The sequence below is a fragment of the Hemitrygon akajei genome, chromosome 7 (assembly GCF_048418815.1).
Source record: "Hemitrygon akajei chromosome 7, sHemAka1.3, whole genome shotgun sequence".
NCBI lineage: Eukaryota > Metazoa > Chordata > Chondrichthyes > Myliobatiformes > Dasyatidae > Hemitrygon > Hemitrygon akajei.
In genome coordinates, this window is record NC_133130.1 from 93,897,137 (window position 1) to 93,920,529 (window position 23,393).

At 39.0% G+C, this 23,393-nt stretch overlaps 1 protein-coding gene across 6 annotated transcripts in view; it reads right to left on the bottom strand.

Moving 5' to 3' along the window:
• Positions 1 to 5,532: 5,532 nt before the first annotated feature.
• Positions 5,533 to 23,393, bottom strand: part of stxbp5a (syntaxin binding protein 5a (tomosyn)) — a 220,186-nt gene continuing 202,325 nt past the window's right edge. For all 6 annotated transcript variants that reach the window (XM_073051464.1, XM_073051461.1, XM_073051467.1 and 3 more), the window contains 4 exons: positions 19,575 to 19,740; positions 13,237 to 13,348; positions 9,235 to 9,455; positions 5,533 to 8,083 (listed from right to left, as the gene is read on the bottom strand). In XM_073051464.1, the coding sequence (XP_072907565.1) occupies positions 8,042 to 8,083; positions 9,235 to 9,455; positions 13,237 to 13,348; positions 19,575 to 19,740 (541 nt within the window). In that variant the 3' untranslated portion in view covers positions 5,533 to 8,041. The remainder of the gene's footprint in view (positions 8,084 to 9,234; positions 9,456 to 13,236; positions 13,349 to 19,574; positions 19,741 to 23,393) is intronic.

Here is a 23,393-nt window from a genome sequence, read left to right on the forward strand (position 1 = left end):
ATAGCTTCAAATTGTTGCTAACTCCAGTAATATTTAGCAGAAACCAGCCATGTCCAAAGCCACTATAAAAGCCCAAACTTATTACTCTGTAATTCATAATTTTAGTAAGTGTTGTCATCTAAAATGCCACAATTCAGCGTCTTCAACCTCTCCCACCCCAGGTAAAAGCTAAAAAGCCTTATATGTAACAAAAAAAGAAGTGAATTATGACAATACCTTTAGGATCAAACCTGTTTAACGTTTTGTTTTAGTGTACGGTTTTGACTTAACAGCACAGAATCTCTTTGGAAATCATTTCACCATTACAAAAACAACCTTGCACCATTTTGCCATTAGTTTTGATTCTCAAAAAAATAATTTTTTAGCCCCTGCAGTGCATGGTTAAAACAGGAATTTTTTTGTTTAGAATTCTGGACATAACACAAGTAGCTGAAACTACAGGTAGCAGTACATGTGGCTGTATACATGGTGAATCTGCTTGAGATTCCTTTTCAGTTTGTTTCTTCAATTCAAGGTGATAGCTTGTCAGCAGAGACATTAAGTAGATGACACACCAAATAAGTAGAAAGGAAACTGCAGGATTTAATCTCATGACTCATATACAAACAGAACTACCTTATGGGAAAGATCCCTCAGTAGAACCTACAGTTTCTATTAGCTAACCCAGTTCAATTAAATTTTTGCACATAAAGTTTCAAACAATAGCAATGTGTAATGTGAGTTCAAGGCTGGCTGTTACTAGTAAATAAACTGTTTAGTTGAGGATCAGCAGATGAGCATACAAAGTTAAGTTTAGCACAACTTCAGTTTCATCTCCATAGAAATAAACCAGTTAATCAAGTTATTTACATCAAAAGGTGGTGAATTTATGTATTTTTTCAGCACGTGTTTGATAATATTGATAGCGAAACTGAAATCTTAACCATACTACCTACATTCAGGCACTGCCTTTTTTTTAGCCAGATATCAATTTAAAACACCAAAGTGCAAGACTTTTGCGATCATTTCAATACCTTTCTGTACTATAACTCTATAGTTGGTAAAACTTGTGCACCAGTGTAAAAGATATGATACAATATGAAGTAAAGTGATCAACAGCTTATGTTTTCAATTAATCCCTAGGGTACATAAGACATTTTCATACTTTACTAGTTAGTTGGACAGAACCAATTAAATATTACAGGTTACATCTTTCAACAATATGCTGAAACATGAGTTTACAAAATAGGTAACTCCAGATGCTCTTTGAGATTACTTACTTGATTGAAAATGCTATATGAACGACCATTATATGCAACTGTTATCTTGCTAAACCTAGTGCGAGTGGAGGACTCTGAAAGGGGAAGAGTTTTATCTATTGTGTTGGGAAACATTCAGCTTCCACATGAGATCGATACACTTTAAAGCAACTGGATAGGTTTATGGTAAATAGACAATAGGTGCAGAAGTAGACCATTCGGCCCTTCGAGCCTGCACCGCCATTCTGAGATCATGGCTGATCAATTACCATCAATACCCGGTTCCTGCCTTGTCCCCATATCCCTTGATTCCCCTATCCATAAGATACCTATCTAGCTCCTTCTTGAAAGCATCCAGAGAATTGGCCTCCACTACCTTCCGAGGCAGTGCATTCCAGACCCCCACAACTCTCTGGGAGAAGTTTTTCCTTAATTCTGTCCTAAATGACCTACCCCTTATTCTCAAACCATGCCCTCTAGTACTGGACTCTCCCAGCATCTGGAACATATTTCCTGCCTCTATCTTGTCCAATCCCTTAATAATCTTATATGTTTCAATCAGATCCCCTCTCAATCTCCTTAATTCCAGCGTGTACAAGCCCAGTCGCTCTAACCTCTCTGCGTAAGACAGTCCAGACATCCCAGGAACACTCAATCCTAGGATCAAAACAACATGAAAATTTCATTTTTCCCTTATCTACCTGAAAGCCCTTCATTTCTTTTGTCACAGAGGCCACAAGAATTCCAACAGCAGTCAGTTGAAAACTATCATTGTAAATATGGCATCCTTGGAATTTTCCTGTAGACTAATCTGGGAACGTAACTGTAGCCCTGCAGTGACTGGTTCTTACTTATTGAGGCTTATTGATTAGCGAGGTTGATTAACTTTACGTCAGTAGTAGGGAAATGATTGGACAAAATCCAAAAGGATAGGATTTATGTGCATTTGAAAAGGCAGAGACTTATCAGGGATAGTCTGCATGCTTTTGTGCAGGGAAACCATGCCTCACTAATTTGTTTGAGATTTTGAGGAAGTAACCAAGATTGAAGAAAGTAGGGATATAGATATGGTCTATATGGAATTTAATATGGCAGTTTTACAAAGTTCTGAATGATAGGCTAGTCCTAAAGGTTAAGGCACGAGGGATCCAAGGCAAACTGGTTAATGGGATCCAAAGTTGATTGGTCATAGGAAGAAGAGTGTAGTGGTAATAGGATGCTTTCCCAATTGGAAATGTTGTGACTAATATATCACAACATCAGTCCTGTGACCCTTGTTGTTAGAGGTATCCAGGTACCTGGATGTGAATACAATAGTTATCATAGGCAAGCCTACAGATGACCAAAGTTGGTGTTTTGTTGTGGATAGTAAGGAAGGTTGTCTAAGGCTATAACATACTGAAGAACAGAAGGAAAATTGTCAGAGTTAACAGATGTTATTTAATTCTGAAAAGTGAGAGATAAAAATGGGGGTAAGACATATACAGTAAATGGTAGGACACTAAGGAGCACTACTGAACAGATGAACCTTAGGTTCCAGTACACAGTTCCCTTGAAGTGTTAACACAGGTAGATAAGGTGGTGAAAAAGCATAGAGCATGTTTGCCTTCACAGGTCAGGGCATAGAATATAAAAATTGGATGTTATGTTGCAACTTTATAAATTGCTGTTTAAACCATAATTGGAGTATCTGTGCAGTTCTTTTCACCACACCGTCAGTAGGATGCAGATGCACTGGACAGAGTGCAGAGGGCACTCGCTAGGACATGATCTGGATTGGAGAATTTTAGTTATGGGGACAGATTGGATAGGCTGTTTTGTTTCCCCTATATCAAAGGCTTGATAGAGGTGTATAAAATATATAATAGACATCGATAAGGTAAATAGTCCAAATCTTTCTCTCCAAGGTAGGGGTACCAAAAACAATAGGGCAGAGGTTTAATGTGAGAGGGAAGAGTTCTAAAGGGATTTGAGGAGAACGTTTCTGTTTACATGCAGAGTGGCTGATAATCAGAACTCAATACCAGATGAGACATTTGGTCAGACACAAAAAAAAGTATTAAAGGTTATGACCGACAAATGGGATTAGTGTAGATATAGATGGACAAAAAGGTCACATGGTTGTCATAGATTGAAAGGCTTATGACTCAGCAGCTGTGCCTGTACTGGTGAATTTCACATTCATGTACAGAACTATTGTTTAAATATGTGCTTAATAGGCAATTTTCTGATTACTGTAGAAGAAAACTGAATAAATTTGGATTAATTCACCAAGATTTGAGCCGTACAATTTTGTTTTAAATATTTAAAGTTTTTGATAAAGCTGCTAGTAACAATCCCACTACAAGTTAGTGAGAGAGAGTGCCTGTGGGATGTCAAAAATGTTGGAGTGAGCAGTTAGCTTTTGATCATGCTTGGGGGAATGCTGTTGCTTTCTGCTAGAAGTGGGGAAGAGGGAGGAGGAGCGTTCTTGCATTGGAGGGGACGGGGGCTTTGGGGTTCTTATGTTTTTTCTGTCATTCATTTTTTGAGGGGTGATGCACCATCAATAACTCTCGGAGACGTGAGTTAAGGTAGGCTTTTATTGGCTGGAAGAAAGCACAAGCAGCAAGCGACCACCACACAACATCCTGGAGACTGAGGAAGGGGCTCTGCCTCCAATCGCCTTTATACCGGGGTCTGTGGGAGGAGCCACAGGAGCAGTCAGCGGGGGGGGGGGGGGGGTGTCCAGACAGATATATGTAGTTCACCACAAGGGGTTTCTGTTTCAAAGATATCTGTGGAGAGTAAGAATTTCAGGTTGTATATTGCGTACATTCTCTGATATTAAATGGGACTATTGAATATTATATAGAATGGTCTTGCGTTTACTGTTCTTGGTTAGTAATTTACCAGTCATGGGACTGGGTACAAGAAAATTTTGTAGGGGTGACAAAGGTGAAAAGAAGGGGTCATATTTTTCAGGACCAAGGTGTTGAAGTTGTCCATTTAAATAATATAAATGGATTAGTGAAATCTTTTGTACTCCCCTCCTCCCCCCTCCCCAACTTACTACAGTTAGAAATGGAGGACAGGGAAAATGCAAAGCAGTAAATCAAATACCGGTACTTTGACATTGTCTTCATTAAATATTAATGCTCCAGAAATATTAGGGTGAGGAAACCTGAGGAAATTAGTATTAGTCATAAAATTGAGTTGGAGGAATTAATAATCCTGGGGTTTGATACTTTGTTTTGCAGAATACTCAAGGGGACAGCCACGGAAATAGTGACTGCATTGGTTGCCACTTTCCAGAACGTCAGATTACGGAGTGGACTGGCCAGTGATAAATGTAACCCCACTATTAAAACAAAAACAAGCTACAAATTAGTTTGCTGAACACTAGCTTTTATCTTTTTACCACACTGTTATAAAGGACAAGGTAATAGTGCACTTGGAAACTATCAACGGGATTCAACAAAGCTGATGTGGATTTCAGGAAAAGTAATTGAGTTTGACAGATTTGATTTTTTAGAATTCACAGAAACAGACTGTTTATTTTGAGGTGTGGGGGAGATCAGCCATGATCATACTAAATGGCAGCTCTGGCTTGAGGAGCCAGATAGTCAACATCTGAATTATTTTCTGTTGTGTCTTTATGGTTAAGAGAAGCAGTTACTTCATTCAGAGGCTGCTGAATCTGTTGAATCCTTTACTGTAGAGCATTGTTGAGGACAGGTCACTGGAGATGGCTATATTTCTGGACATAACAGACATCCATGATTAGAGGGAAAGAGTGAAAATTTGTTTTGGATATACCATGGACCATGATTGTACTGATGATAAGCAGGCAAGTAGAGCTAAGTGGTTTATTCTGCTCCTTTTTTTTCTGTTTATGGCAGGCTGTCATAAACAATGAATTGTAAAACCCAAGTTCTTCAAGGAAGGAGCTCTAAATCTCATTTGGTCTGGTCTACACATGACACCAAGCCAGCATACACAGTGGTGTCCTTTTAGTGATCTTGAAAGCCTCTTACTCATAAAACAAACTTCTGCTAACAAAAAATAATGCCATCAGAAGGATAAAAATGATCCCAGTTGGTGCAGAATCTCAAAACCCAAGGAATGGGCTGTGTCAGTGCCACCTGCATCTCAAGAACAAAGACAGACAAGTTCAAGGTCTGATCCACCTGGATGGTAAAGACTGGTGGAAGGACAGGGTGGTTTAAAGGAAATGAAACTACAAAGCCACATGTGTGTTTGTGGCTGTATAATACACTATGAAGCAAGTGCCTTGGAAACAAACACTTTCAAATTTGTCAGCTAGATTGGATATTTTAATTTTTTTTAGAAAAACAGTTTTCAGGAAAAAACATTACAATTTGGCAGAAGTACTCAGCAAATTCAACTTCATTAGCTTTTAATTTAACAGAACACTCAGAGAGACTTGATGCACATCACGGGTAACACACAAACAGCAGTAAATTTCGTGCATTTCCATCAAAAGATCAAGGAAATGAAGTACAGACCCTACAATGAAAACATATTTAAGGAAATATATTTCTCAACACATATACTTCATATTTATATATTTTCAAATATGCTGAAAAGAAATTTGTTTCATTAAAGAAATCCTGAAATGCTAATCAAGAGGATAAAGACCCTTGCACATGCACAACTCCCCTTGTTAGGAGCATTGTGCCATCATAATCAGGGGAGAGAGGACAATCCAGGCAGCAGCCACTTTAAAAGAGGTGCTCCAGATTTCAATGAGATACTAAAAATAAAGAAAAAATCTACACTGTAAACAAAAGGGAATGTAAATGACATACAAAATAAACCCCGAAGATCTGAACATGAAAAGCATGGCTACAATGATAACACAAGTAAACATTTCTGTCTTGAAGACAACCATGCTCTTGGCAATCAACATTTTATATTGATTGCAGATTAGAATTTCATCATGAAACAAACTCCTGTGAATTTCTAATAGCCTACATTGTAAAAGCATAGTGATTTGCTGCATTGATCTGGACTCTGTGGCTGCTGAGGTTTGTGAGGAATAGTTCTACTGTGTGGGCACTTATGACAGTGGGACTCCAACTATATCGAGTCTACGTTTCATTATTAAATGAACAGCTGTTTCTGTGGAAGCCAGCATCTTTCTTTCTCAGCCTTCAACTTCTCTCACAAGACCCAAGTTGAATATGTGCAATGATCATGAAGAGGAAAGGCTGCAAACATCTCTCTCTCACACATACACACACACACACACTGCATCTATAGCAAAGTGACTGAAGGTGGTGAACTTGTAAAAACGTACAAAAACAGAAATGGGAACAGTTATAACCAATTTCTGCAAGTGCATTCCACTAATCTTCAAATATGGTTAATCCCAAAGTATTACAACTTATGTACTGCAACATGGAATGTGACAATACACCAATAATGTACAGTGAATGAACAGGAATCAGAACTAGTCCTTACTTAATAAAAGTAAGTTCCAATTCTGTTGGATATTCCATGTCTACAGTGGCACTAGGTATTTTTCAAAAGCAAACGTAAAATTCCACTGCAGCCTAATTTTCCAGCAACACACAATCAGACCAATCCAGCTTTCTCCCATTCCATAAACAATGTCAACATGCCCTCTCCTTCCCTTTGGTTTCAAATATAGTTTGTCAGGAAAATAATTTGTTGTTGTCTGGAATTTATTCCCTGAAGAACAAGGGTAAAAAAATACTTCCATGGCACTCCAAACTATCCTACAGATGGTTGACTACCAAACAGTAACAATTCATACAGCAAGATCTGGTTAACTAGGCTGGGATTTAGCACAATAAATAATGTATATTTAATCTGGCACCATAATACTATAATTGAGATTTAATTTATTTTCTATAATTATTTCGTGACTCCAAACCAATGATGGTCAATTTATTTTAAAAAGTTGTTACTACAGCTCAAAGAATTTGCATTATTGAAAATTATCAATAGTAGGTGGGGGTTACATAATAAAATCTAATTACAAAATGCTTTTTGAATGAGTAACTGCACAGGCAGGTTAATTATTCAAAAAAAAGAACTGCATCTATAGTCAACTGAAACAAACCAGACCTCAAAACGTTATTCATTCAACCAGTATTAGACAGAAAATTAAATCATTCATTATTGCCAGAGACAAACCAGTATCAATCAATCAGCACTAACTACGAAACAACATCACCAAAGCTCACTGCATCCAGCCAGTGGACACACACCATTATCTAATTAGTATCAGACACAAATGAATATTATCTGATCAGAGTTGGACACAAACTGCAAACTGTTACCACCAAGCTCAATACACCAAACTAATAATGTGCAAATTAATTTCTTGAACCAGAAATAAATCATTGTTTGGATTTTCAATGCAATACTTTGCTACACGTATTTATCCTCTTGTTTTGCATTTACTGGCATCTGGATTGAATGCAGTATTACATTTATAGTTTTATGGGTGAAACACTGCCAGAGACAATAGCACAAAACATTTGGCATGTGAAATAACACATAAAACCCAGCACTGCCCCTTGTTCCCTGCTCAGGTCCCACACTGTGCACCAACCCACAGCTACAGTAGAAAACATCTTCATGTTGCAAGTTTTCAGTTTCCTCCTCAGTTTAAAGCAATGTGACCGAGGGAAAAAGTTTATGAGTTGTGCTAGGAAACAGCAATACTCAAAGATGAACCTCCTGTCCTGCAGAAATAAATGAAGAGGGAGAATCATCTATGGATAACCTCCTTCCAGCTGAAGTATTTAAGTAATGTTGGATCAAGGTGTTCAAAACTGGTACCACTTCTTATCTTTGCACTTTAACATCATCTGAAAAGAAAACATAAAAACACAACTTCAGGAACAGACTTTTGAGACTCTCAATCATCTAAGGTTAAAGGCGAGGCAAACATGTTTTCTTCTGAACATGATTTTAAACCAGCTGTAGAACCATATAATTAACAGCTTCCCCTGTGTCCTTTGTCAGCTCCTTTCGAATTATTCGTTGCAATTCTCAAGGACAACAGTGGGCGGAAGGCAGAATATAAAATTTACGACAAAAATTGATTCCTTTTCTCATAAGTAATTTTTTTTATGATCCCAGATGAAACACAATAACACTGTTTAATGTCTCATGATAGCTCATTCTTTGGTCTCTTAATAAGTTGAAACTAAATTGTTCTGGGAATGTTCCAAAATAAAACTCAACAAAAGCAAAACATGATTACTGATAGAGGCAGTGAATAGTAGGAATTTATTTGACCTCTTCTCATGAAAGAGGTGAACCAAAAGAGTAAAACTCAGTAGTAGAAACAGGAAGGAAAAGATTTGGGGTTTGAAACTGCCTTTGGGATGACTAGAGTTCAATACATTGAGATGGGATTGCAAGACTGCCAGAAAATATCTGTGATTACAAGCAGAACTTTATTGACTGTTAAGTGATTAAAATGCCCTGGATCTTGAAAGGTGCTGTGTAATTAAGCCCATTTTTTAAATGGATGAATTCAGGGACAGCACAGCATAGCAAGATCAAGGTCAGTTGTTTTTATTAATGAATTTATGATTAAAAGAGGTTTTACATGGAGATTTAAGTATATGGTAAAGTTCACCCTGACAAGAAAGAAACCTATTTTGACAAGTGATGGACTTTCACAAAACAACTCACATCATGCAAGATGCAATAGGAAAATAAAATTAGTATTTTCCTTAAGTGATGAAATAGGTCTTATGTCACCGAGTATTTAATATTCAATCAATTCACTGAGAGGATGGGGGAGAAATAAAAGCCAGTATTTCCCAGTTAAAAATAAAAAGGAAGTATTTGCATTTAGATTGTACTGATCATGAGCTCAGAATGCCTACAGCATGAAGACAATGAAGTACTAAAGAGTAGTATTTGCAAGTTCCCTTTGCAAACTTTGAAAAACTATGAGTTAAGAGATAACAAGAGAAGACTCTTGTCATTAATAAACAGACCTTACCTCGTGAGCATGTTTAGAGAAGGTGTCGGCACTGTATAACAAAGCTGCCGTTCGCTCTTCTAGCTCACTCAGTTTCTGGCCTCTTTCATCAAGTGCTATTCTGGCCCGAGCCAACTCTCCTGCTACACCAGATGCTGCTCCTTTGACTCCTTCAATTCCACCAGTCCCTGGAATGTGCTGAGCTAGGCTCCTTGAGGCTTTCCCTGCTGCAGATTCACCAACTGGTGCAGGATGGGGAGAAAAAAAAAATTTAAAAGATAAATTAGATGTAATCCTGAGGTCCAATTAAGTAAATTGGTTTTGAAAATGGCAACGTCATGTTCAGAAATTATATTTTAAAATAATACAAAACATATATCTAGTATAGCAATTTAGCATAGAGAGCTTTTTTTAAACCAACTATGTTGTGGCTGTGAGTGTTGGGGAATGAAATGGTTTCCATTTCCAATGTTTACTACTAATATCTTGAGGCTCCAATTCAACACGTGATCTATATCATGTGAATGCTATTCTGGTCTAAATTCAGAACTTAGAAAATCAATCACTCAACAAGGGCAAAATTTTCAGTGGACAGACCAGCCATCCTAAGGGATATACTGGCTGAGGCAATATTTTTATTTATTATTTTAGAAATGCAGTGCAAAGCCTTCTGGCCCACCAACCCGTGCCATCTAGCAACCCACAAATTTAACCCTAGCCCATAGTTCCTTTAAGCAGTATTTTTATCAATGTATTACATCAAATGTGGTCAAAAGGAAAAAGCTGCCAAATCAGAAGGACTCATACATATTTTATCCCATCCTAATTCTCTTCATACTTTTGCCTTATCTCTCATTTATTTCCTTATACCTCCATGCTAACCATTGATTCCTCTACTAGAGGTCAAAAAACTAAGTGGATTTAAGGGTAAACTAGTAGATATACAGCAATGTATTTATATTTCCAAAAATAATTTCTTGAAGTACCATATTACTGCATAAAGCAGGAGCTCATGGGATTGACACAGCTATAAAATTAACCAACTGAAAACACTGTTGAGATAAATGGATCAATTTCAGTTTGGGAAGCCCAAATAAATGGGTGTCCCACAGATCAGTGTTGAGTCCTCAATTATTTACTATTTTTATTAATGACCAAGATTAAACAACCTGGTTCCCTGTGGTCAGTTTTATTGACAGGGCTAACACCCAGAAAGGGATGTAGAGTCAAACAGGGATGGTGTATAATAGTAAGAAAGCCTTGTTATGACTAAATGGGCCTTTGGAGAACTGCAGGTAGTGAGTTATACATATGCAGTGGAGACAGTACCAAGAATGGCTGCAAGAAATGAAAAGCATCTTATGGGAATGAATTAAGGAGGCTAGCCACTGGAGCTGAGAAACACAAGTGATAGTATTGAAGGATGCAAAATTCTATAAATGTTTGCAAAATAGGTGATGTGAAGATAACTCCCTTAGTGGAGGGATTCTAGATTCATGACAATTTAGGATATGATATCCATTTAAGGTCATGAACTTCTCTAGGTCATGAACTGTTGGAACTCTCTAAGCTAGGTCAAGTTGTAGATCAAGCTGTTAGGTATATTCAAGTCTTTGGGACTACAGAGAAGTCAAAAATTATGGGAATCAGGGAGGAAGGTGGAACAGAGCCCAATCTAATCAGCCATTATTAAACACCAGAGCTGGCTTAAGTAGATATATTCCTGCTTTCATATAGCCTCACATTGGACCAACTCTCCTCCTTTCCTGTTACTGCAATCCTACATGCATTCAGACATACTGTATGTTTAAATTTAAAAGTAAATTTATTTTCAAAGTACATAATTTCTTGCAGCATGCTCAGTAAATCCGTAATAGAATCAATGAAAGACCCCACCAACTTGGGACATTCAACTAGTGTGCAAAAGACAACCAACTGCAAATACAAAAAGAAAGAAATAACAACAAATAAATAGCATTAAATATCAAGAATGTGAGATGAGGAGTTTTTGAAAATGAGCACAAAGGTTGTGGGAACATTTCAATAATAGGGCAAATAAAGTTGAGTGAAGTTATCCCCTTTGGTTCAGAAGCCTGATGGTTGAGGGGTAATAACTGTTCCTGAACCTGGTGGAGTGAGTTTGAGGCTTCTGTACCTTCTTCCTGATGGCAGCAGCATGAAGAGAGCATGTCCTGGGTGGTGGAGGTCCCTGATGATGGTTGCTGCTTTCCTGTGACAATGCTTCATGTACACTTGCTTAATGGTGGGAATGGCTTTACCCATGATGGACTGGGCTATATCCACTTCTTTTTGTAGGATTTTCTTTTCAAGGGCATTAGTGTTTCCATACCAGGCTATAATGCAGCCAGTTAATATACATCTATCACACATCTATAGAAGTCTGTCAAAGTTTTAGATATCACGCTGAATCTTTGCAAACTCCTAAGTAGAGGTGCTGTAATGCTTTCTTCGTAATTGTGCTTACATGCTGAGCCTAGGATAGGTCCGCTGTAATGATAACACTGAGGAATTTAAAGCTGCTGATCTTCTCCACCTCTGATCCTCTGATGAGGACTGGCTTACGGATCTCTGGTTTTCTCCTCCTGGAGTCACCTTGTTGGTGCTGACATTGAGTGAGAGGCTGCTGTTGAGGCACCACTCAGCCAGATTTGCAATCTCCCTCATATATGTTGATTTGTCACCTTTGATTCGGCCTATGACAGTGGTGTCGTCATCAAACTTGAATATGGCATTGCAGTTGTGCTTAGCCATGAAAGTACAAGGGCAAAGCAAGTAGAGCAGGAGCCTAACAGCTTTGTGGTTTATCTGTGCTGATGGAGATTGTGGGGGCAATGTTGTTGCCAATCTGAACTGACTGGAGTTTGCAAGTGAGGAAATAGAGGATCCACTTGCACAAGGAGGTATTGAGACCAAGGTCTTCAAGCTTATTGATTAGTTTTGAGGGGATGATGGTATTGAATGCCGAACTGCAGTCGATAAAGAACACCCTGACGTGTGCACCTTTGCTGTCCAAATGTTCCAGGGTTAAGTGAAGAGCCAATAAATGGCATCTGCTGTAGACTGTTGCTCTGGTAGGCAAATTGGAGCAGATCCAAGTCGCTTCTCAGGAGTTGACATGTTGCATCATGAACCTCTCTAAGTATTTCATCACTGCCGATGTAAATGTTGCTGGACGATAGTATTTGATGCAATTAACGTGTTCTTCTGAGGCAGCAGTATGTGAAGTCTGCTTGAAGTAGGTGGGAAGCTCAGACTGCTGAAGTGAAAGGTTAAAGATCTTAGTGAATACTCCAGCCAGTTGACCAGCACAAATCTTTAGTACTTGGCCTGGTACCCCATCTGGGCCAGATGCTTTTTGTGGGTTCACCCTTCTGAAGGTTGCTCACATGCTGGTCTCAGAAAGTGAAATCATCACAGGATCACTGGGGGCTGTGGGAGTTCGTGATAGTTCCTCCATATTTTGATGGTTACAGCTCTTCTGGAAGCAAAGCCCTGTTGTTGTCTATGTCACTTGATTTTACTTTATAAGATGTGATAACATTCAAGCCCTGCCACAACTGTCGAGCATCCTGTCAAGTTCAAGTTTAGCTCAGAATTGACACTTTGTCTGTGAGATGGCTTTCCAGAGATCCTGTACCTGAATGAGTTTTCCTGTTCTCACAAAGTCTGCATTTTCTTTCCTCCACTTAATCTCAATAGCAGTGCCTGCATTTACAAAAACTGAAGCCATATACTCAACTGACAGAAATCACAAAGGCAGCTCATTTTAAACACAATGCTAAGGGCACTGATCTTTTTCCACTTTTGTTTCTTTCTGTATCTCTGCTTTAAAACTTATACCGGTATATTAATCAACCTGGGTACAGACAATTGACTTACTATCTTTCCCTGCTTGAAACAAAGGAAATCACCAGAGACTTTAGACAATTCAACTGACAGTACACATTCAAGGACGAACATTTTTGTGCATTATTTATTTTGTCATCATGCCATTGTACTTACAAAGTTCTTCCCTGTCCAGTGACTGGGCACCACCACCAAACAACCCTTTAAAGAACCCCCTGTTGGGAGCCTCAGGCGTTTCCACAGGAGTAAAAAGCTCTCCCAGCATTTCCTGGAAGAAAATAAAACACAATATATATTTGGAAATGTTATTTTAAAAAAAACAAGAACCAGCAGTACAGATAACATGTTATATTTCTCTTGTTCCTTTGTTGGTGAAATGAGTCTAGCAAATCCAGACCTTTCATAATGAGGAATTCTTCCTCATTTCTGTTCAAAAGGGATGCTCTTCTATTCTGAAACTGTGCCTTCTGGTTCTAGACCTTCCTACTTTTGGAAACATCATTCCTTTGTCTACTTTATCCAGGCCTTTCAATATTCAACAATGAGATCTTCTCTCATTTTTCTAAGCTCCAGTGAGTATAGACCCAGAGATTTCAAACATTCCTCATACATTAAGTCTTTAATTCCTGGGATTAAAATTCTTATAAACCTCCTCTGAACCCTCTCCAACTCCTTACTTGGATATGGAGGTCCAAAACTGCTCACAATACTCCAAATATAATCTGACCAATTGCTTTTAAAGCCTCAGCATTACATCCTTCTTTTTTTCTCCCCAGGCCTGATGAGGGGCCTCAGCCCAAAACATAGACTGTACTTTTTTCCATAGATGCTGCCTGGCCTGTTGAGTTCCTTCAGGATTTTGTGTGCGTTGCTTGACATTGCATGTTTTCTTTACTATCGACTCTGCCAGCAGGTTAACCTTTATAAACTCCTGCACTGGGAGTCCAAAAGTTTTTTGTAGCTCTCTTTTCTGAACGTACACCCATTTAGAAAAGTCCACCTTTATTCCTTGTACCAAAGTGCAGGACAATATACATCTCTATGCTGCATTCCATCTATCACCTCTTTGCCCATTCTCCTAATCTGTCCAAGTCCTTCTGCACACTCTCTGCTTCCTCAACAATACCTCCCCTCCTCCTATCTTTGTATCATCTACAAATTTGGCCCCAAATCCATCCATAATGTGAAAAGAAGAGGCCCAACACCATCCCATGTGGAATAGCACATCACTGGCAGCCAACCAGTAAAGGCCCAGTTTATTGCCACTATTTGTCTTCTGCTGATCGGCCAATCTTCTATCCATGATAGTATCTTTCCTGTAATATCAGAGGCTCTTATCTTGTTTAGCAGCACCATGTGCCACACCTTGTCAAAGGCCTTTTGAAAAACCAAGTAAATAAGATCAATTGAATCTATTTTGTCTACCCCTGCCTATTAAGTCCTCAAAGAATTCCAACAGATTTGGCAGACAAGATTTCTCCTTATGGAAAACAAGCTGCCTTCGGCCCATTTTATCATGTATTTCCAAGTACCCCAAAACCCTATCCTTATGACTCCAACATCTGACATCAGCCTAACCGACTTGTAACTTCTGTCTTTTGCCTCTCTAAAGAGTGGAGTGACACTTGCAATTTTCCATTCCTCTGGGAACATTCCAGAATCTAGTGATTCTTGAAAGATCATTACTAATGTATAGATAATCTTCTCAACTACCTTTTCCAGACCAAAGGGGTGTAATTCATCTGGTCCAGGTGACTACTTTCAGATCTTTCAGCTTTCCAAGCACCTTTTTACCAAGAGTGACTACACTCACTTCTGCCCCCTATACTCTTTCAAGTTTCTGGCATGTTGCTGGAATCACCCACTATTAACAAAAACAGTTCTAGGATTGAAAGCACAATTTAAGAACATATAAATAGTGGTAAAAACTTCCATGTAAATATCTGGTAAATGAAGAGATTAATTGACACATCTAGCTTTTTAATATTTGGTTTTGTTGAATTCTTTCACTCGTTCTCATCTCCCCATCATCGTCTACCTCCAAAAACTAGTGAGATATTGGCACTTCTCTAAATTTGTTTTTTTTTGGATTCCAGATATTTAATCACTCAATATCTTCAGCTGCTGAACTCTGGGATTGCACCTTAATGCTCATGCAACACACACCTTAAAAGCCAGCTCTCTGATAAAGCTTTTGGTATGTGCTTTGCTTGTTCAGAAATATTCTGAATAAGCCCTTGAGATGTTCACTAATGGAAATTGCACATTCTTGTCGATAGCTCAGCCAAACACAAGAAAATATTGAGCTGATGTTTGGTCAGGGTGTCAGTTTTGAGGAGCATTCTAAAGCTTAATCGTTCAATAGGTTTATTTCAGAATTTCTAGTCTGCACAGACAAGACAAAAAAGTTAAAAAAGGCTCAGTCCCAGTGCTGTCCCATCAGGCCAGTGCTTATGCCAGTTTCTGTGGTGTGAAGCGACTGAGACTGTGACTCCCCCTCCCTGGACAGGACACAGTCTATCGCATTTTGCCGGTACCCATTTTCAGCTGGGTGGACTGGAGCAATGTGTGGTTAAGTGCCTTGGTTAAGCAAGGACACAACACACTGCCTCGGCTGAGGCTCGAACTCTTGACCTTCAGATCACTAGTCCAACGCCCTAACCACTTGGTCACGCGCCACACACTAAGGCAGAGCTAAAGGAAGGTAAAGTTCTGGGAACACTGCATCATCAAAAATCATGAGTGGGCACCTCCACTGCTTGCTCATGCAGGTCCATTTTTCCACATAACAGAAAATGGGAGATCTATGAACTGCTCACTTACATCCAAGACAAAGACTGCAGATGCTGGAAATCCAAAATAATACACACATAATGCGGGAAGACCTCAGGCCAGGCAGTATCTATGGAAAACAGTTGACATTTTGGGCTGAGACCATTCTGCATGACTAAAGAAAGAGGGAAGATGCCAGAATAAAATGCTGAGGGGATGGGAAAGAGGCTAGCTGGGAGGTGATAAGTGAAGGGAGGTGGGTGGGAATGGTCAAGGGTTGGAGAAGAAATAATCTGATAGGAGAAGAGAGTGTTTTTAGAAAAGGCTGATTTCTGAATTATCTTTGCTCACACTACAATGCAGAAGTGCATTCTTTTGCTTTGTATTCTTGAGAAAGCATGGTGCTGCGTGGACAAATGATGGAAATCCTCAAGAAAATTAATTGATTTGTGAATGTTGCTCTGTGTGTGTGTTATAATATCATAGAAAAACAGACTGTTTAATATGTCTCTGATCCATGTGATATAATGGCACGCACATTAAGAGATAAGTGTGAAATGAGCATCAGGACATAAGAAATTGGAAGAGTCGGCCATTTGGCTCCACCATTCAATAAGGTCATGGCTGATCTGGCATGGACTCAGCTCCACCTACCTACTCTTCCCCATTGCCTTCAATTCCTCTGCTATGCAAAATTAACTGTGTCTTCAATACATTTAATGAGGTAGCCCCTACTGCTTCAGTAGTTACAGAATTTCACAGATACACTGTGAAAAGCAGTTTCTCATCATCACCATCCTAAATCTTCTCTCCCAAATCTTGATGCCTATTTTTTGTCACACTTACCAGTTGAAACAACTTTTCTGCCTATATCTTATTTATCCTTTTCATAATTTTATATGTTTCTATAAGATCTCCTTTCATTCATCTGAATTCCAGTGAGTATAGTCCCAGGTGACTTAATCTCACCTCCTAGGTTAACCCCATCATCCCACAAATCAACCTTGTGAATCTCAACTGCATGCAGTATTCCTGGTGTGGCTTCAACAGTACCCTGTATAGGTGCAGCATAACTTCCCTGCTCTCAACTTCAATCCCTCTAGCAATGATGGCCAACATTCAATTTGCCTCCTTGATAACCTGCTGCACCTGCAAGCCAAACTTTTGCAATTCACGCACTAGCTCTCTGCAAACAGCATGCTGCAATCTTTCACCTTTTAAATAATAATCTGATCCTCTATTTTTCCTTCCAAAATGGATGACCTCACATTTACCCATGTTGAACTTCTTCATGCAAACCCTTGCCTACACACTTAATCTATCTATATCTCTCCGCATACTGTGTAATTTGCTTTTCCACTCAATTTAGTGTCATTAGCAAACTTACTACACTCAGCCTCTCTTCCAAATCGTTAATGTACGTAGTGAGCATTTGCAGGCCCGGCACTAATCTCTCCACTCACCACTGACTGTCAACCAGAGAAACATGCACTCATCCCAACTCACTTCCTTCTATTGGTTAACCAATCCTTTATTCATTCTAATACATCACCCTAACTCCATGCATCCTTTTATCTTATAGATAAGTCTTTAATGTGCCACCCCAATGCAAAATTCATTGCCACAGTCATCTTCGGAAGCCACGTCATTGAATATATTTAAAGCAGAAGTTGATAGGTTCTTGATTAGTAAGGGCACCAAAGATTACAGGGAGAAAGTAAGAGAATAGGCTTGAGAGGGATAATAAATCAGCCATGATGGAATGGCAGAGCAGAATGAATGGCGTAACTCTGTTCCAAGTGAACGCCTTCTGGAAATCCAAGTATATTATACCCACCTTTTCCATTCTATCCACTGCACTCATTATATTCTTTAAGAAATCTAATAAGTTTGTCAAACAGGATCTGCCCTTCATGAATCCATGTGGGGTCTACTTTAACCACTTAACAGATGTCTTTCTATTTTTCCCTTAATAACAGCTTCAAGTATTTTCCTGACTACAGACATTAAGCTAACCGGCCTAGAGTAACCTGCCTTTTGCCTACATCATTTATTAAACAGTGGCATGACATTTGCTATCTTTGAAAATTCAGAGAATTCTGTGATAATAACTTGCACCATTTTTCAATACCTTGGGATACATCCCATCAGGACCAGGAGGCTTGTCTACCTTTAGACCCACTAGTTTGCTCATCACTATGTCTTTAATGGCAGCAATTGCATTGAAGTCCTTACCACAAATCGTATGCATAACATCTCCCTTTGGCATGTTAGATATCTCCTTCATTCTGAAAACCTGCACCACATAGTTGTTCAAGGCTTTGGCCATTTCCACATTATTCAATATTAATCCCCCCTTTCCCATCTCTCAAGGGACCTGCATTCACTTTAGCCACTCTTTTCTACTTTATGTAATTATGAAAACTTTTAGTCTTTATATTTTGTGCTAGCTTACTTTCATAATCTATCATCCCTTTCCTTATTGCTTGATTATTGATTCTTTATTGCTTTTTAAGGTTTTCCCAACCTTCCAGTTTCCTACTACCCTTGACTACTTTGTATGCATGAGCTTTTACTTTGATGCATTCTTTAATTTTCGTAGTTATCCAGGGCTGTCTCTCTCCACTCTTACTGCCTTTACTTTTAACTTCAGTTGAGCACTGTGAAAAATCCGAAAAGATGGCACCAGTGAGCAACAGAGACATCCTGCAGACAGCTCTTTGATCTCTTGGGGGATTTAGCATGTATGTCGGCAGAGAATGCAGCTATGGCCATTGCTGGGGGTGTAGGCGATGTTGATTCCTAATGGCGGAACACAAACTCATGGCCAGCTCTGTTACTCTGTGCTGATTAAAGTGTTGAGCAAGATTAAAATCAACAAGGACGAGAGGTATCCAGCACTGCATTCCTGCATTTGACCGAACTCTTCTCACTGTTGCCAGTGGGTGGAAGGTATGGGAGTCTTGGGCTTCAATTACCTCAATGCTGAACACACTCCACATCTATAGGCTCACTTCTGGCGACTCTGCAGATCATGTTCCTTGTGTTTTGTTTACTTTTTTTTACTATTTGCGTGATTTGATCAACGTGCTTCAGTACTGAATTGACTTTGCAGCTGTAGCCTGCAACCAGCAGCACAATGTTAAACAGAATCCACAGCTGTGGCCTACAGCCACTGGACTCCTGGGCAGGCTGCAATGGCCTCAGTAGCTCTGTGGCTGTGGACTTACTTTCAGGGACTCTGTGGTTAACATTATTTATTCACTTTTTATTGTTTGCACAATTTGTTCACTTCTCCCCCCACCCCACACCGATTGGGTGTTTGATGCTCTTTTATGAGTTTTTACTCAAATGGGTTCTATTGTGTTTCTGTTTTGAGGCTGCCTGCAAGATGGATCTCAAGGTTGTATACTCTATACATACTTTGATAATAAATGTACTTTGAAATTGCTTTGAAAGTCTTCCACTGTTTGTTAACTGTCCCACCACGCAGCCTACGCCCCGAATCTATGCAAGCCAGCTTCTCCCTCATCCCATTGTAGACTTCCTTATTTAGGCATAAAGCACTGGTTGAACTGTTACACCCCCACTTGTATGAGAAATTCAATGACACTAAGATCACTCTTTCCTAGAGGATCCCCAAGTACAAAAGTGTTATCTTTTTCTAATGTAAAGATCACTTTCAGTGCTTAAGCATTGTAACAAACTTTAATGATTCTTACCTGTAGATTCTCACATGTTCCTTGACTGTAGGTGATACGTTGGATCTCAGTGGGGGAAACCAAATATAGAGCTTGCCCATTATTGGTGAAACAGAAAGTACGAGCTATTCGCATATCAGTCAGTGGCAAATAATTGACATCCAGCAGTGGCCTAAGACTCGGCAAGCTTCAAAAGAAAATCAAAATATATTGTTTCAGAACATAAGAATGCTATTTCCTGCATAAGATACACAATGCAATAAACATTTACCAGGACAAGACACCCCACAATAAGCAGTTACATTATACAATACACACATACCTGGATAGAACTGCTGAAGTTTTATATTAATGAACTAAAGTATTGTTAGTGAGCTGTTTTTTTCTTAAATACAAAAGGAAGACAGTAGCATTCTCCTGTCTACTCGATGCAAAATCAATGCACTGGGAAATAAAATACATCTTCCTTGACAAGGACAAATACATTTGCAGGAAGTGTTGTCAACTGGAGGAGTACAATATTTGATTCTGGACCCTAATTCACTGAAGTGCAACTGTGAGGTTAATTACCAGGTGAAAGTAACTGTAATGCAAAAGAAACGATGATGCAAATCTGAAATAAAAACATCACTGAAATAGTCAGTAAGCCAGACAATACCTGTGGAGAGAGAAGCAAAGTTAATGTTTTGCGTCAGTCTTTCACTGGGACAAGGGAAGCTAGAAAATGGTCAGCCAGTCTAAATCAGGATCGTTAACAATATTCACTTATGACTTTGGGACAAAGTTTTGGTTCACCAAGGGATTCCAGCTGGAGTTACATCTGTGGCACCATGTGAAATCTAATTTACAGGATGGTGGTAGAACAAACTGATGGTTTGGAGATTCAATAGCTGAAGATACCATTTCAGATGCTGCCTCCATTGTGGCAGGGTCAAGGAGAAAACTGACTGAAAGGTCAAAGCTACAATTGAGAGTCAGGCCTTGCATGTTGACTACAGGAAACCAGTACTGAGATTAAAAAACAAAAGGACCTCACTGACCATGATGACTGATACAATGTGGCATTAGACTAAAATTGGCTGTGTAGAGCAAGTGGGAAGGTTTTGAGTGCTGAGCACCAAGTCTGGCTGTGAGACTGATGGATCTGTACAAAAGACTGGGTTGCAAGTCCACAGGAGTTGGCCAATATCCTGGTAGTGTTGTTGCAGAGTGGAGATGAAAACCAGAAAGCAGCTTCTGAAAGGAAAGGGGCAAAAGTGGATGCAGAAGATATGGATCTAATAAATTTGGAAGGCAAGGGAAACAAAGATTGAGTAAGGGAAACAAAGTTTAAAATAAAAGCAAACTGCTGAAAACACGTAGATTGGGTACATTTGTGGGGAATGAAACATTAATATGCTGTTTTAATGGCTTTTCTTATAATTAGAACAAGTTAGAAACCAGATATTTTTCTAAGTTGCAGAAAAGGGAATGGTGCAAAACAGAGGAAATGTTTGTGATAGCCTGGAGATCCCAGGAAAAGAGTTGACTGGTGTTCACTGCGAGGCTTTCTTTAACAGCATTTATCTGGAAGAGGTGAAAACAAAGGGGGAAAGAAAAAGAGGAGGAAGATTTTAAAAAGTGCTGGAATTGAGATACAGAACACAGTGGTAGCTGGAAATCTGAAATAAAATAATGCTGAAAAATTGCAATACGTCAGAAGCTGGTTGTGCTTCCTGAGTGCGGGAATTAAAGATGGTGAACCAAGGATATACATTAACCTACTAAAATATTGTTGAGACCTTTTGTTGAAATATGACAAAGTTGACCAAAAGGCCCAAGAGGCTGCAGATGCTCGAATCTGTAGCAATAAATAATCTGTTGGAGCAATTCAGTGGGTTAAGCAGCATCTGTGCGGCAAAAGGGATTATTGACCTCCCTCCTTAGTCCATCAATCATTGACTGGCCCTCATCTCAATGCTTTCCCCCTTTTATACTGGCCAACTTCCCTCTTCACTTTTAGTCCAGCAGGGTTTCAATAACAACACTACTTTCCCCCCCTCCCAACCCCCACAGATGCCACTCAATCTGCTGAGCTCCCCAGCAGACTGACTGTTGCTTAAAGATGAAGACTGGCAGTTCAACATTCTTCTCTGTAAAGTTTTCACAGAAGATAGAGGGGCAAAGTGGGAATGGTTGCAGCATCATGGATAATGGAAACAACTGCTTCTGAAAGGAAATGTTTTGTTGAAAAGATCAACCAAAGGAATAGTATGGGTTGAAATGAGGAACAAGGGGTATTAGTGTTTGGAGTGTTACAAGCCCACAAGTAGTCAGAGGGAGAAAAGAGAGCTAATATTTTGGCCAGTTATTTTTGTACTTCACACTAAGGCATAATATAACGAGATATTTCAGCTATCCTAACAATAGCTGTGACAATAACAGTGTTAAAAGGATTAGAAAATGCAAAATTCTTGAAATGGGACTTTTGAGAACAAGCCTACAAATGAAGATGGCAATGGGAAAGCATGTTAGAGGCAGACATCACAATTTGGTTTGATCTAGCATTATTAAAAGACAGAACAAAAGTAACCAAGTGGTATAGGAGTTAGCATTGCTGCCTCACAGCTCCTGGGTCCAGATTTTGTCATGATCTTGAGTGCTGTCTATGCGAAGTCTGCACATTCTCCCTGTGACCACACGTTTTTGTTAGGGACTCCAGTTTCAACCCACATAGCAAAGATATGCAGGCATGTTAATTGACTATGTAAATAACTCTATATGTGGATAAGTTGCAGGAACAAATCAAGTGGTGTATGCACATGCAAGTTGCTGACATTATCAAAGGGAAGAGACAAATGGGACTGATGGGATTGTTCTGCTTAAGGGCCAAATGCGACCTTCTGTGTTACAAGTGTAATTATAAATTTTGGTATTGACAATTATATAGGGTTACTCATAAAAAGTAGACTGTGGATGTAAACCAGTTTGAGCAGTGGGAAGCATCTAAGGAAAAGATGGTGAGTGTCCCCATTAAGATCACTTTAGAAAATTCAATCTCTCTGGTCAAAATGGATACCATGGCACAGACGGTGGAAAAAAGAGATTACAACAAATACCAAGAGTTCAGCATTGCAGAAAGCATAAAGTAGAAGTAAAAATAGAAAGGAAACTAGAAAGGCAAAAATACTGCATAAAATTGATATTCTATAAAATATATGAAATAAGATAACAAAGCAAAGGAGTATTATAACATTGTAATGAGACCTACAGGCAAAGGAAACTTGGTGTGTCAAGTTACAAATTACTATTCTGTACAACTTTATGGAAAAAAATTGTATGACACAAATATTGAGGAAGAATGACAGGTATTACACATGATAAACATATAGAAAGGACACATTAATAGATCAATAATCATAACAGAAAATAAGTCCCAGATAAAAACCTTTTCCAGGATCTTAAAGAAAGTAAGAATGAGAATAGTGTGTTCAAGTTTGAGCTCAAAATCAGGTTTAATTGTCACAATGATACATACCAAGGGAATAAATGCCACAAAACCTGGCTCTATGTTGCAGCAGTACGTATAGTATATTACACATAGGTTAACAGGTGCTGCCATTACTCTTGGCTACAATTGTGTGGCTAACACTGACTACTGGAGTCATGTCAAAGGAATGGAAGATTGCAAATGTTGAAAAAAGATGAATCAAAAGTCAGTTATCCCAGCATAGGTGCTGGGAAAATTAATGGAAACAAAAATATCACGACACCAGGAAATCAGCAAGAATTTGTTAAGGGAATGTCATTTCTGATTAACAAAAACATTTTTACCAAAGAAGACCAATGCTGGAGTTCTAT